Source organism: Monopterus albus, unplaced genomic scaffold, assembly GCF_001952655.1.
Source record: "Monopterus albus unplaced genomic scaffold, M_albus_1.0 scaffold134.1, whole genome shotgun sequence".
Taxonomy (NCBI): Eukaryota; Metazoa; Chordata; class Actinopteri; order Synbranchiformes; family Synbranchidae; genus Monopterus; species Monopterus albus.
Window position 1 is genome coordinate 983309 of NW_018128014.1, and position 15763 is coordinate 999071.

Below are 15763 nucleotides of genomic sequence, written 5' to 3' on the forward strand. Positions count from 1 at the left end.
GTCAGGATTTAGAGTCCATCATAGTACAGAAACCGCATTGGTGAAAGTCACCAATGATCTTCTCCTAGCCTCGGACAAAGGACTTGTCTCCATACTTGTCCTCTTAGATCTCAGTGCTGCTTTTGACACCATTGATCACAGCATCTTACTGCAGAGACTTGAACATGTTATTGGGATTAAAGGAACTGCGCTAAGTTGGTTCAAATCTTATTTATCAGAAAGATTTCAATTTGTTCATGTTAATGACTAATGTTCCACACAAACTGAAGTTAGTCACGGCGTTCCACAGGGCTCTGTGTTAGGTCCAATTCTCTTCACTTTATACATGCTCCCTTTAGGCAATATTATCAGGAAGCACAACATAAATTTCCATTTCTATGCAGATGATACTCAGTTATATTTATCTATGAAGCCAAATGAATCAGGTCAGCTGGTCAAACTTCAAGCATGTCTTAAAGACATAAAGGCCTGGATGACCTGCAACTTCTTACTTCTAAACTCTGACAAAACTGAAGTTATTGTGCTTGGGCCTGAACACCTTAGAAATCTGCTGTCTAATCATATAGTTACTTTAGATGACATAGCTCTTGCCTCCAGTACTACTGTGAGGAACCTTGGAGTCATCTTTGATCAGAATATGTCCTTTAAATCACACATAAACCAAGTCTATTGCAAAAATCAGGAGCATCCTGTCTCGAAGTGATGCTGAAAAACTGGTCCATGCATTTGTTACTTCCAGGCTGGACTACTGTAACTCTTTACTATCAGGATGTCCCAATAGTTCCCTAAAAAGCCTCCAGTTAATCCAAAATGCTGCAGCCAGAGTACTGACAGGAACTAGCAAGAGAGATCATATCTCTCCCATATTAGCTTCTCTCCACTGGCTCCCTGTAAAATTCCGAATAGAATTTAAAATCCTTCTCCTAACATACAAAGCCCTTAATGACAAGGCTCCATCGTATCTTAAAGACCTCGTAGAGCCTTATCATCCTAACAGAGCACTTTGCTCTCAGAGTGCAGGTTTACTTGTGGTTCCTAGAGTCCACAGACGTAGAATGGGAGGCAGAGCCTTTAGCTATCAAGCTCCTCTCCTATGGAACCAACTCCCAGTCTCAGTTCGGGAGGCGGACACCCTCTCTACCTTTAAGATTAGACTTAAGACGTTCCTTTTTGATAAAGCTTATAGTTAGGGTGGATCAGGTGACCCCTGAGCCTTCCCTTAGTTATGCTGCTATAGGCCTAGGCTGCTGGGGGCCCCATGATGCTCTGAGTTTCTCTCCCCTCCCCTCTCCTCTCCTTTCTCTCCATGCTTCTGTATGCCACCACTACACATCACTAACTTTGTGTCTCCTCTCTCCCGTAGTGTGTCCTCTCTCTCTCCCTGTACCTTTCTGCAGGTTGCCCTGGCCCTGGAGCTCTATGTTTCTGATAAGCAGTCACCGGCCACATCAACATGACCAGTGTTTGATTGTTTATTGCGTCTTGTTACTTTTCTTCTTTTGTCTCTCCTCTATCCACTCACCCCAACCGGTCGAGGCAGAAGGCCGCCCACCAAGAGCTGGGGTCTGTCGGAGGTTTCTTCTGTTAAAGGGAGTTTTTCCTCCCCACTGTCGCCAAGTGCTTGCTCAAGGGGGATTTGTTGGATTTTCCCTATGTAATAATAGTGATAACAGTAAGGTCTAGACCTTACTTTGTAAAGTGTCCTGAGATGACTTTTGTTTGTTGGCGCCATACAAATAAAATTTGATTTTGATTTGATGTCTTACATATCTTATTTTCAGCCTCAGTTTCTTCGAGGGAAAGGACATTTTAGGTAGTAGCATTGTGAAACAAATATTCTCTGTTTTATGAATCCACAGTAAGTGGGTATTAAGGTTCATTGGGTATTGCACTCTGTGAATGGAGTTCTGTGTGTTGCTCTAATAAAGTACCTTCCATTGGGCAGTGGCCCTTGCGCTCTGCTCCACTCCACGGCAGGAGGAGGGTTACCTTTAGCTTGGCAGTAGAAGTGGGCAGACTCCCCGATTTTCACCGACACATTTTCTGGTTTCAGCACCAACACAGGCTTAGCTGCAGTAGAAGAGCAGAGGAACACAGTACTGTGCTTTACTGGGTGTAGTTTTGTTTGTAGAGGGGGGGAAATCTAAAATTTCATTCAGAAGACAGGCCTACATTCAAGTCTCCTATGTTAAAGCAGTAATGATTTGTTACGGGAACGTTGTCTCACCCAGCACAGACAGCCGAGCCGCTCTGCTCTCTCTCAAACCCACAGTGTTGCTGGCCACACACACGTAAGCACCCGAGTGGTTCTTCTCTGCAGGAGCGATGATAAGCTTCCTGCTCAGCTTCTACAGCACAGAGTGCAAACAGGAGAAAGAAGCACAGGTCACTGAGGGTTACAGCAGAAATGCAACAATGTCATATGTGATGTGTCCTAGGCACTCAATTTAAGACAGGCAGATAAGATTAGATGTACTGTAGATACTACTACTCATTTGTATGCTGAGACTTCAAGTATCAGCTCTGTAGAGGGTACTAAATAACCAGATGTCAAATGTGCCATCCTCCATGGCTCCAGGTCAATAAACTTGGGCCACTTTGAAGTGTGAAAATATTTAATATATCAGAAACCTCATTCAGACTGGACAGATTTCTCTAGGGGAGGTAGGCTGATTTAACAATAACTACTTGATTTTAATCCCATCTGGAGTGTACGGTACATTGTTTTTAAACCCCACCCCAGTAATAATTATAGCTGCAGCTTCCTCATGTTTTTCTGTGAAGTTGCTTTTCCTCCTGGAATTTAAATTCCATCCAGAGCCACATCTTTGTATTTCAAAGTGTATCTCTGATTTTTTTACCCACAGGATGAGATCTTTGTCTTTTTTTATCATCAGCTCAGTGTGCAATTCTACTTTTGAGTCAAAGCTGAGTAAGAGTGAGTATTAGATGCTAAATACATGTAGTCCTGTTTAGGAACACTGGCAATAATCACGTTTTTAGGAAGTGTAAATCACACAGTGTGTAATGTCTCTGTTCAGATGTGACAGAGTTATGATTGAGAGGGAAAATTATTTCTGACTCAAATTCACACACTCACACAGCATCTTTGCCTCTGTCATATCTCTGGGGAGACTTTTGTCTTTGTCCTGCTGACTGTCAATGGCTCTTCCAGACCACATCCTGTATTTACACCATGGTTAAAATGCCATCCAGAGCAGAGCATTACAGACTGAATCCCTGTGAAGTTAATCCAGTGTGAATGTACCTAGCTTTTGTTTAGAGATTAATTATATCTTTAGTGTGACATAAATGTACAGTATGTGTTATAAATGTATGATATTTCAAAATACTAAAAAGTACCAAACTGCAACATAAATTGATGCTTTGATAAAGACTAGTTAGATTTACTTTGCTAATAATAAAGTTTCCATCCAAAAACAAAACAAATTTTAACCAAACTGTCTGGAACTCACTCAAAGAAAATGTGAATAAATGCATGTTTCCATCCACAACCGTTCTGCAAACAGCTGGTGGTAATAATGTTCCAGTCAGGTGCCATTAAACCATCGCAGAAGAAAAGAGCATAATAAAATGCCGTAATTGTAAGGTTGCCAGTCAAACCTCAAACAGTGGGGGAAAAAGAAAAAATGCTCTTAAATATAGCATTTTTCTTAGTTTGTTGTATCATTTTGAGGATACTCCCCTCATCATTCCACACAGATCTGTTCAGGTCTCTTCAGGGGACATCTAAGTCACATGATTCATGTATATCATGATTCATTTGCTAAATCTGTTTCCATTGCAATTTGTTGCATTTTGCTTTTATTGATACTTTTCCACCTTTCCACAGTTTTGCAATGCATCAAGGTTTGTTTTACAAATATCTGGAATTTTCACTCAGGGGTTTTGTGAATGCACATGGAAACCCATCTTATGTCAGTGTTTGCCTTCTGTCAAGTCCTGATTAGATGTCATGGTTTAGCCACTTCTGAATTTATCATAACCTCACCAAACTCTAAAAGAAAACACTATAGCTGCATTCAGACATGGAACATGTACCACTGCTTTTTTCACACACTCTCTCTCTGTATATAAAGTATGCTGCATACAGATGTGAACAAAAACAGCCACAATGCCTGGTGACAAACCTAGCAGGCTAGAGGGACTAGAGCGTTCAATAGTAATAATATGAAGGTAGCAGAGTGTTTTCTGTTCATCACTGATGGATTTTATATTCTATGCTGGCGCTGAGGCCTTAATTAATGACACTCAAGAGCCAAAGGGATGCTCACCTCTGCTTGTCACAGTGGCTCCACTAACACTGTTTTTCACCTATTGCCCCATGTGGGGAAAAATCCTTTTATAGACTCAAGTGACTTGAGAAGAATATGTGACCTAGTAAGACCAATGTCCTGACTGTGACTTTGAAGTCTCTAGGCACTAGAGTCCAACATGTAAAATGACATAACATTTATGTACATAATAAGGTGTACAGTATGTGTGAAAGGGCTTTATAAATTGATGATTGAGGCAGAGGGCTTACAGTGTAATGGTGGTCAGTGCTGTTGATGGGCAGGCCATCCTTCTTCCAGATGATGTTAGGTTCAGGGTGTCCCATTGGGGGGCCACAGTCTAAGACAGCCACCTCCCCCTCTGCCACCTCCACATCACTGGGCTGGACAGTGAAGTCCTCCTGCAACACTGCACCAACACATCAAGAGCCATGAACCTGCTAAACTATCCAGGGAAATATGTGAAGACATTTCTGATTGATCGGCTGCCTAACCATCAGCTGGGTGAAGTGAAAGAAAATAAATCAACTCAGCCTCACACTGACATATATTCAGTCACAGACGCCTCTCCTCGCTCCTCTAATTTGTCTCATTATCCACTATGGTTTGAAGTTAGTGTTGAACTTTAAGTTATAACTGTTAGTTTCTGGCTATTTAACCAACATGGTACAACATGTACATTTCCATCAAAATCATCTCAAAACACTGACACCTGCAAAAACCAGAACAGTCCACTGTCCTGTGCTGCCCTGTTTAGCCTTGTTCTTTCATATCAAATCAATACATCCTTACTGCAAATCTAAAGTAAAAATCCAAATTCTCCTCTGTTAAATTCCTAAAGTTTGCAGATGGTCATAACCCTAACATTATGCAAGATGGTGACGAGTCAGCCTACAGACAGGAGGTTGAACAGCTGGACCTGTGGTGTGGTCGCAACAGTCTGGAGCTGAACACGATCAAAACAGTGGAGAGGAAAGTGGACTTCAGGAAGAACCCCACCTTGCCCCCAGTCACCATACTTGGCAGCACTGTATCAGCAGTAAAGTCCTACAGGTTCCTGGGCTCCACTGTCTCCCAGGACCTGAAGTGGACGTCCAACATCAGGACCATCACCAAGAAGGCACAGCAGAGGATGCACTTCCTGCGCCAGCTCAGGAAGTTCGACCTGCCCCAGGAGCTGCTGATACAGTTCTACAGAGGAATCATCGAGTCTGTTCTCTGCACCTCCATACACTGTCATTTGACACTTGTTATTATAAAAATAGTGACTATAGCAGCGATACGCATTGAAAAATGAGTCTAATTAGAGATGACTTTAGTGAATGTTCCTGTCATTAGTTTATTTTCAAGTTTTCAGTGCACATAAACAGTGTTTCTTGTCCCTGAAGGGAAATACATCCAGAGGTGCAACATGCTCCAGTATAGCGTACCCTCACATGTAACAGTCTTACCTGCAATATACAGGGATGCGTTGCGACTGGTGGCCTTCCCCGCACTGTTCCTGGCCACACAAGTGTAGATACCCTCATGTGACTGACCTCGCCTACCCTCTCCCACACTTAAGAAGAAGAGGCTACCCTCTATTAAAACCATTGGCTGCAACTGCCCAGCTGCCTTTGCTGTCTCCAGGGGGTGGCCGTTGCGCAGCCACTCAATGGTCGGCTTTGGGCTGCCATCTGCCCGGCAGGAGAGTGTTGCAGGACTGCCGATTTTCACCACCACATCAGAGGGGTGGTGAACAATGCGGGGTGGCATCTCATCTGCATGAACTCTGGAACCTGAGAAGGACACGGAAATGTTGTAGGAACTGCAAAAACTGAGTTACATATTCTACGCTGTGCATTTCAGTAAGTTCATATGTCTGTCCCCATGTTTGGCATTGATTCCATTTTTCCCCTTACACTTTGCCCTGATTGCAGAAATATAAGCTCACAAGTTTTGCATTGTATATGAATGAATCCACTCCACCTGGTCACAGTAACTGTCACATCCCTCGAAACACAGGCCGAGGTGGTGGTGTGGCAGCGATCTTTGACTCAAGCCTATTAATCAACCCTAGACCTAAACATAGTTATAACTCATTTGAAAGTCTCACCCTGAGTCTCTCACACCCAAACTGGAAAACTCAAAAGCCTGTTCTGTTTGTTATTGTATACCGTCCACCTGCTCCTTATTCAGAGTTTTTAAGTGAATTCTCAGACTTTCTGTCTGATTTAGTGCTTAGTACAGATAAAATAATCATAGTAGGCGACTTTAATATTCATGTAGATGCTGACAATGACAGCCTCAACAATGCATTCTGTTCATTATTAGACTCAGTTGGCTTCTCTCAAACTGTAAATACAGCTCGCAGCTCCGCTCCCTAAAGCAGGCATCACGAAAAATGGAAAGGAGGTGGCGCTCCACTAAGTCAGCAGAGTTTTTCATAGCCTGGAAAGATAGTTTAATAACATATACGAAAGTCCTTCATAGTGCCAGAACCGCATTTTATTCATCACTGATTGAGGAAAATAAGAACAAAGGATGAGACAAGATCTCATCCTGTGGGTGACACAGCCTCAACAATGCATTCTGTTCATTATTAGACTCAGTTGGCTTCTCTCAAATTGTAAACAAACCCACTCACTGTTTTAATCACACTCTTGATCTTGTTCTGACATATGGCATCGAAACTGAACACTTAATAGTTTTTCCCCATAACCCTCTTCTGTCTGACCATTTTCTAATAACTTTTGATTTTCCATTAATGGATTATACTCTAAGTGGGAAAAAAATCCACTACAGCAGATGTCTATCTGACAATGCTGTTACCAAGTTTAAGGAAATAATTCCATCTTTATCTACTTCAGTGCCGTTTGCCAACACAGTGGAAGGAGGCCACCTTAACTTTACTCCCACACAAGTCGATAATCTTGTTGATAGTACTCCAGCCTCCCTGCGTAATACACTTGATAACGTTGCCCCTCTGAAAAAGAAGGTAGTGAAACAGAGGAGGTTAGCCCTGTGGTACAGCTCGCAGCTCCGCTCCCTAAAGCAGGCATCACGAAAAATGGAAAGGAGGTGGCGCTCCACTAAGTCAGAAGAGTTTTTCATAGCCTGGAAAGATAGTTTAATAACATATAAGAAAGCCCTTCATAGTGCCAGAACAGCATTTTATTCATCACTGATTGAGGAAAATAAGAAAAATAAGAACAACCCCAGGTTTCTTTTCAGCACTGTAGCCAGGCTGACAAAGAGCCACAGTGCTGTTGAGCTTAACATTCCCTTAGATCTTAGACCACTGCCTCTCTTACCACGCGCCACCACCTCAGCGTTCCACTGGCTGTAGAACACCCACAGTAAACAAGTGTAAGTCCTGCTATCAACAAACAGTGTCTATTTGCAGCCAGCAGCAGTGGAATGCCATTGTTTGAACTTCCCGTTGAGTTGGATGGCCACACTGAAGGAAACTGGGAGACTGTGATCAGCTTCCTGACAGGAGAGGAAGCATGAGGGTCACAGGAACATCAACCCACACAAGTAGACTGGAACTCCCCCGTCAACAGCATACCCATAACAGAACAAAAGACGCCTACCAAGATGAATTTCACACCTGACTATTTACTCATATTTGAGAGTAATGACAAATGCTGTATTATATAATCCTAAATCTACCAAGCTAGTTTTGGTTGCAATAGATGGGCAGAGACAACCAACAGAGGGTTTGTATTGTACTGAGTTGGTTGTACTGAATGAATATTCTCTATACTCGGAAATACCCAATTATAGCTAACAATGGGCTGTTTCACCTCATTGTCACATTCCTCTGACATGCAGCAAAAACAGCCAAAACATCGGGGCATCATGGTCAAAATGTATGTAGGGCTTTTTCAGGCTGTAGCGAGGAAGCTCCTCACCCTCCAAACCTCATGGAAATGTTTTCTGAACAATGATGATGTAAAAGAATTCAAAAATGTGTAGGAAAGCTTTCTGACAGACAGGAGAGCAAAACAAAGCAATCCGAATATATCAGCTTGGCCTGTGAGAAACTGTAATTTGTCACAGTTTTCTGACATTTTATGCATCAACCAATTAATCAATGAAATAAAGAAGAAAGAGGAATTAGATTTTAGCCACTGGGGTTTGAGTATGACTGGCTCCACATTCAGGAGACATCATGTAAATGTGTAGCTAACTGTTGTGCTCAAATATATGCAGCAACACCTGCTAACCCCAGTCTCTGCCTTGTAAGTTCACATTTCTGATGTTGGTTAATTCTAACCAAATGCAATATGTGTGCGCTGAATCACAAGTGGATCAAACAGCCACTGCTTTTGGTAGAGGATGTACTTCAGTGCACAGGGCAAAGAGCACGTACTGTGGGTAAACCACTGTTAACTCAGCTCCCATGCTTCAGGTTTAACACAGTGCAGGTGACGTGCTGAGCCAACAGACCTAGTGGCATCACCCAGCGTTCCTCTCTTATAACTAGGACCTTACTGTAAAGCCTAACTCACAATCTTTGGAGACACTTCACAGAAACAGGCTCAACAAGTAACATAACATTTACATTTTGGTATACAACTTTACTTTAAAGGTGTACAAATAACACATAGGCATAGTTTCTTTACATTATTAATTAATAGTTAGCGCATAAATGATTGAGAAACTCAAATGTACTTACCTGAGAGAACAACTCCAAAGACCGGCAACAATAGGCGGATTAAAACACCCCTGGTCATTATTAACAGTGAAGTTAACAGTAGCGTGATACGTTACGACCTAACGTCACCTCAGAGATCATTTTTATTACACTACGTGCGTAGCTAACCCTTTTGGGAACCGTTTAAGCGAATGTCCAGATTTACGGATTAGTTTAAAGCTACAATGTTTTTTTTCATTTAACAGCCAACTTTACTAGAAAAAGAATTTGTTCTATAATCAAAGTCAGCGCCAATGTGATTTGATGTCTGCGGTGTTTGACACACGCAACGACGTCAAGGCAGCGCGGTGATTTGACTTCCTGTCAGGTGAGGTTTCAAAATAAGATCGCTCTTAACAAAACTCCCACCACTTGAACCCACTGTAAACGTGTTTACGATCATAAACTCAGTGATTAGATTTTAACCTAGTATTGTATATGGTTTGTTACACTGCATAACAGTGCTATCCTAACAGAATTTAATTTGAATGCATCACCGCCTGCTTCCGCCATCATTCCAGTTTTTTGTATTGATCTGCTTTATTCAATCTCTGCTTTCAAAATTAATAAAGTCTACATTTATTTTACAGTAATTTTCAGGCTTTCTGGTTCTTGTCAGAAGTCAGTGTAGCATACTTATCAACTGAAGTTCAATAGTGTACATTACTGAGCACAACCAAAGCAAATTACAAAAGTCACATCAATTTCAGACTATCAGCCCCTTTGCAAAAGTGTTAAATAATAATAATAATTATAATTCAGCCTGTCTGTTCAGGCTGAATGATTTATTAAGTCCACAGGGTTTCGACTATCAGCCCCAAAAGCTTTACCAAGGCTTTTTAGATTTTTCAAACTTAACGGAAACATCACTGGGCAGGGTCCATGACAGTATTGGTGGTAATAAGCATCAAGCAACAAACTAACTACTAAACAGAGGATTGGTGGAAAATTCATTATATAGATGATGGATTCAAATAACACTGGCTTTATTTATTTAATCCTATAGTGTTAAGCTCTGAAGGTTCATGTCATCTCTCCCTACATATGTTGATTGTGTTGTTAAAAACACCAGAAATGACCTTAAAATTGGCACACAAAAAAAATCTTATTTCTGTTAGGCATCACCTAGTGACCAAAGCAAACCTATCTGCTTCTTTAACATAAATATGATCAAACTCTGTTAGGAGTGAATGAGCAGAATTCCTATGGCTGGGTCTGCTTTAGTGTAATCAAAGCAAATACATATAGTGGAGATGAACATATTAATTTTTGCTGTCTAAAATTCTGTCTCATCTTGGCAGTTTTGAATGTAATTGTGACTGTTTTGGGGCAGCCGCTCTGTCAGTACTGCTATGAGGCAGGAAGTTCAGAGTCTCTCTATAATCTCAAACAATAGCAGGAAATTATACACTGTATCTCTTACTGATAAATGACAAGGAATTTTAGCTGTTGTTACTAAGCTTGTATTGAGGTTAGGTTGCTGTTAAATGGTTTAATATGCTTTAACTCATCTGAAAGAGTAACAAGTCATTTTTAGCTGGTCTATGACAAACACCAGAAATCTCTGGACTACAAAGAAAATTAAGGATAATCACCTTTATTGGCCAAGTATGTTACACACACAAGGAATTTGTTTTCGGTACAGAACCGAGGCAGCCATCTGCAGCGCCAACTCAACCAATGGCTCTAACCATCAGGGACAACAGGGGGGTTTAGTGTCTTGCCCAAGAACACTCCGACATGTGGACTGCAGGCACCGAGATTCAAACCTCTAACCTTCCGGTTGGGAGACGACTGCTCTTCCCACCACACCACTGCCACCTCCCCAATTATTTGAACTGTGTGGGCTGAAATACTGTCTTGTGTGTGCCAGTTTCAAACAACATATTAATTCAAAGAAACTTTGCCTGTGCCGGAAAAATGAATATTCTCACAAAATACATTTAAAAAGTAAAAGAAAAGAAAAGCAAGTTCAAACTCATCTGAAACATTTTGCTTTCTCTTGCTGACATTTAATTTGTGCAAGTCAAACTTTCATAGATGACTGAAGGTGTACTTATTGTGCATGACTCCTTTTAGTATAAAACAATAAAAACTTCTTGTATGCTAAATGCAAAAACAATTTAACAGTTGATGCACAGCCAAGAAGCTAAGTTCCACTCTATTTATTATGATGTGAATGTATGAAGTATACAAAGTCATGCAATTTAGCTTAAATGTAACTTTAGGAATAATAAAAATGCTCTGGATGCTGAGCTACTTCCAAGTTAGGTCACAGGAAAGGAAGAGCGATCCAGAAATAAGTGAACTACCATTAGTTCATTCCTTCAATGGCTCACATAAATAAAGTATTGTTTAGTGAACTGTTCTTTGTGAGGCTCAGAAAGGCCCAGGGCGAAGTGATGGATGTTTATATTGATCCAACAACTTGGGCTTGATGGCCCCAGCATCAACCAGCTTTCAGTTGCAACAAAAGGCTTAGAGAGGATGAAGGATGAATCCCAGCTAAACACAGCCCATGGGAATGGTGCTAGGCTGAGATGTGCAGAGGGAAGGAACTTCTTTCAGACTGTGGACCAAAGGTCAGGAGAAGTGTTGGAATGGTCAAAGAGGGTGGGATGGAATAGGAAAAAGAGAATGTGTCAGCTATAGTGAGGAATGTGATAAAAAGTAACTTCAGAGTAAATTCTGAGTGTAATTCAACCATGTTTTGTATGAGACTCAACAATCACTGTCAACAGGAATTACTGCCTTTAGCTAGTTTAAACTAGTTTAAAATGCATTCCCTCTTCTGCCATGTTGCACCTCTGTTTCTTAGTGACTCAACTTAGCTGAGAACATTTATATTAAGTTAGTTGTTCTTTCAGACATTGTTCTACTCAATCACATTTGCATTTTCCCAGTTCTGACTAATTTGTTGAATAATCTGTGTAATCATATTATTCTCTGAAGACTAAAATCTTACATGCAGCACTGTCTTGCAGAATTGAATATTGCATTGTCATTATCAAATAAACATGTAGAAGTGAGCAGCTCTGTACTAACTTTATTAAATTTAACACAAAGCATAATTATGATTTCCATACTAGTTTTAAGGAGATGTTTTCTCTACAGGACATTTTGACATTAACAATTTGAATGGGAATTTTTTTACACACAATACATGCTCATCTCTCTCCTCTATGAATGTATTTGCCTTTTCAACTGCTTGAAAATCACTATGAAATATAAATGTGTTCATACGAAGCCCATATAAACATATAAAAGAAGAAACCATTTCCTTAATAACCAGTGGGGAAAGAAGTATTCAGATCCTTTACTTAAGTAAATGCAGTAATACAACAGTGTAAAAATACTCTGTTACAAGTAAAAGTCCTGCATTCAAAATGTTACTTAAGTAAAAGAACAGTAGTATCAGTATCAGACATACTTAAAGTACTAAAAGTAAAGCACTCATTATGCAGAATGGCACATCTCACATTCTTGTATATCATATTATGGGATTATAATTACTGATGCATTATTGTCTACATCACATTTAATGTAAAGGGGGAGCCAGTTTTAACTGGCTTATATGCATTTAATTTGAATTACTGCTAAGTAGCTTGTACATTTTCCACCATAGATCAGTGACATTTTATAATGATAATACATTTTTTGTATGAATCTGGTTATGAAAAGTAAGTAAAGTTATAAAATAGATGTGGTGCAGTAAAAAGTACAATATTTGCCTCTAAAATGTAGTGAAGCCAAAGTATGAAGTAACAGAAAATGAAAATGCTCAAAGTACAGATACCTCAAAATTGTACATAAGTAGAGTACTTGACTAAATGTACTTAGTTACTTTCCACCACTATTAATACCAATTTTTTTTGTTATTAGTCTATTATATTATTGTCATTAAATGTGCAGGCTCAGTTTGTGGCAAAGGGAAAATGTACTATTTTTTAAAATAGTTTTGGCTATAATAAAATCAGAAGCAAATAAATAAATAACATTTTAATTACTATTATAATTTTTACACACATAGCATTGGGGCCTGTGGGTCACCAGTCAATAAGGAAGTAAAGTCAGTGTCAAATAAAACAGAAGGGTTACAACTCGGTTCATTAACAGGTTATTCATATTTTAAAAAAACTCCCCGCATGGTCACATAATTCAGTGGAACAGATCATATCAGAGCATCCCAGATGCATTAGAAGCCTACCATGGTAACAACCTACAGTATAATCCACAGGCCTTGCATTACAGTTCATCAGCTCATCTGCAACTTGTGTGAGTGAATACGGGCTCACCTTTTCTGCGGTGTGGCCTGTTCCTGTAAGGCACGTGTTGGTGGCCAACACTATGATGAACATGATCCCTGACCCGGGTCTTTGACCTGTTGTCCAGTCCTGGCTCGGTTGGACATATGTCTTGGCACTTGCACCTCTGTGAGTATGCTGCCCAGATATAGAACCAGGACGCCCAGTGAAGCCACGCACCGACCTGCATCGTCAGTCCACAAGTCTACACTTCCTGGGATGCAAGCCCCTAACCCTTACCACAGCTCCACTGCACCATCCATATCCTGCTGTGGAGCTCCACAGTTATTCAGCATGTGACCTGTCCTATACACGACTTGTTATTTGGAGAGTAAAATAGAATGTTTTCTTCATATTCCTCAAACATGGCTGAGAACTTCTCTTCCCTCCCTCTTTAATTTGGCTGCTCTTGGTCTTCCCATCTCCCTCCTCTTTGGGTCCTTTTTGTTCTCCCAAGGAGGGAAAAGTTGGGGGGAAAACAATGATCAAAAAACAAGTTTCAGACGTCATGCTGTGCGAATCGTGAGGGGAAGGGGACCAAGGAGTACTGTCTTGTCCAGCAACATGTGTGCCATTCATTCTGCATGGGATGGGGGGAGGGGGGTGAAAAGAGCTTCAGATAAGGGGGAGGCAACAGTAGGAGGCCTGTTTTCCCAAGTCAGATCAGTTTCATTAATTAATATCTGCAAAGTGACAGATCAAATGCGGGAGAACAGTTTTTAAACATCACATATTTAAAACTGTTTTGAACACAGAGAAAACTACGTCCATCACCTGAAAGAAGCAAATTTAAAAAAAGTAACATTTATCAAATTTCAGAAGAGCATTTATTTCTTCCAAGTGCAATTACTTGTTAAATTTTGTTTCAAACATGAATTATCAGACCAGAAAAATTTAACTTTGATAAGCAGTTTAAAAAGACAAAAGGCAAGGTACAAAGGCATCTTTCTTTCTTTCACTGCGTTGCTTTAATGTGACAAGTCAAGCTCCCCCACTCTTACCCAACCTCCCACCAGTCAAATAGCCAAGCAAATTTGTAGCTGCCTGTCTTCACAGTATGAGTCTTATACATCATCTTGGCTTGCCCATAAGAAGCAAACAAAGGTACTAAGTCAACCTTGTCAGAATGTTCAGCTTTAATTGTCAACAGTCATTTTGTCTGGTTTGAGTGAACTCCCAGTGTGCACAGATTACACTTCTCATTTTGTAAACAGAAGAAAATGGAATTCCAAACAAAATACTGTAGAAAGTTTAATTAAGGCTTTGGTTGTTTCTCTGTTTTTCACCAATTAGGCCTTCAATTTCAAAAGAATTGGCAACTGAATAAAGGTTCACTTGGTTAACTTTTTCTAATTATTTCATATAAGCATGATCATGAGTGACCTGCATTCAATAATCTTTCAGTTTAACAACATTCTTTTTGCAGTCAAAGCACAAATTTAAGAAAGTTTATAACTAAAAACCATCTCATAATAAGGAATTTCCCCACCCACAGCCTACAATAGATAGATAGATAAAAACTTTATTGCAGACTCAAGGTCCAGACTCCGAACAACAACAAAAAAACAAAAAACAATAAAAAACAACAATAAAAAAAAGATTAAAAAAATTAAAAAACCACCACAAAACAACAACCAGTCCACTACTATTCCTTTAAGAGGCAAGTATACCAGTGTCTCCAGAGTACTGATGTATATCACATGTCACTATATGCAGCCTTAGTCAACAATAAAACAATATGATTTTCCGAGCTATTCAAGTGACAGATAAATTTATACATCAGGTTTCTTAAAACAGCTGATAAAGTACTAACTCGTAGTGACACAAATAATTCACTGGCACTCACCCATCTAGGCCTTTTCAGTAATAGTCTCAAGACATCATTATAAGCCACAGTCAATTTCCGAAGACTGCCTTTTTTATAATTAGACCATAGGTGGGCAGTGTACAAAGAGGAACAATATGCTCTAAATAGAGTCAATTTTACCCTATACATTTGCTTGCACATACAACACACGGCACTGCCGATACATATCCCCATCATCGGTCAAACAATCATTTATAACATGACCCAGATACTGAACTTCATTGCGTACGGTTAAATATTACCAGATAGCTTAAAAAAAGGAAATACAAGGGACTTGTCCTCTTTTGAGCGGCATATCATAATAACACTTTTAACAGCATTATACTTAACATCATAAAGTTCTCTAAATACAGAACACACATTCAAGAGCTGCTGAAGACCTTCTACTGATGGATTCTGCATCAGTTGGATCTCATTAAGATGCGTGAAGAAAGGATTTGCTCTGTTCTTTCAGAAAACCCACAGGATCCACAGTATAGTCCAGATTCTTCAAGAGCTTTGTCGTGTTCCTATTCTTCCTCCTACTCTTTCTCCTCAGCCTGTTGGTTTAGCTCGTTAGCAGTAGCTCGGATGGCATTCTAAGTGTTATCCCAATTGACAAGCATAGACTGGCAGG

At 40.1% G+C, this 15763-nt stretch overlaps 1 protein-coding gene across 4 annotated transcripts in view; it reads right to left on the reverse strand.

The window, feature by feature from the left end:
- robo4 (roundabout, axon guidance receptor, homolog 4 (Drosophila)) overlaps positions 1 to 13705 on the reverse strand; it is a 30020-nt gene extending 16315 nt beyond the window's left edge. The window contains exons 1-5 of one of the 4 annotated variants that reach the window (XM_020613474.1): positions 13272 to 13705; positions 5747 to 6073; positions 4547 to 4704; positions 2228 to 2348; positions 1932 to 2070 (exon numbers count right to left, since the gene is read on the reverse strand). In XM_020613474.1, coding sequence (XP_020469130.1) covers positions 1932 to 2070; positions 2228 to 2348; positions 4547 to 4704; positions 5747 to 6073; positions 13272 to 13470 — 944 coding nt within the window. In that variant the 5' untranslated portion in view covers positions 13471 to 13705. Of the gene's footprint in view, positions 1 to 1931; positions 2071 to 2227; positions 2349 to 4546; positions 4705 to 5746; positions 6074 to 8958; positions 9271 to 13271 lie in introns of those variants that run through there. The other 3 variants (XM_020613472.1, XM_020613473.1, XM_020613475.1) reach the window with 3 other exon arrangements.
- Positions 13706 to 15763: the final 2058 nt, after the last annotated feature.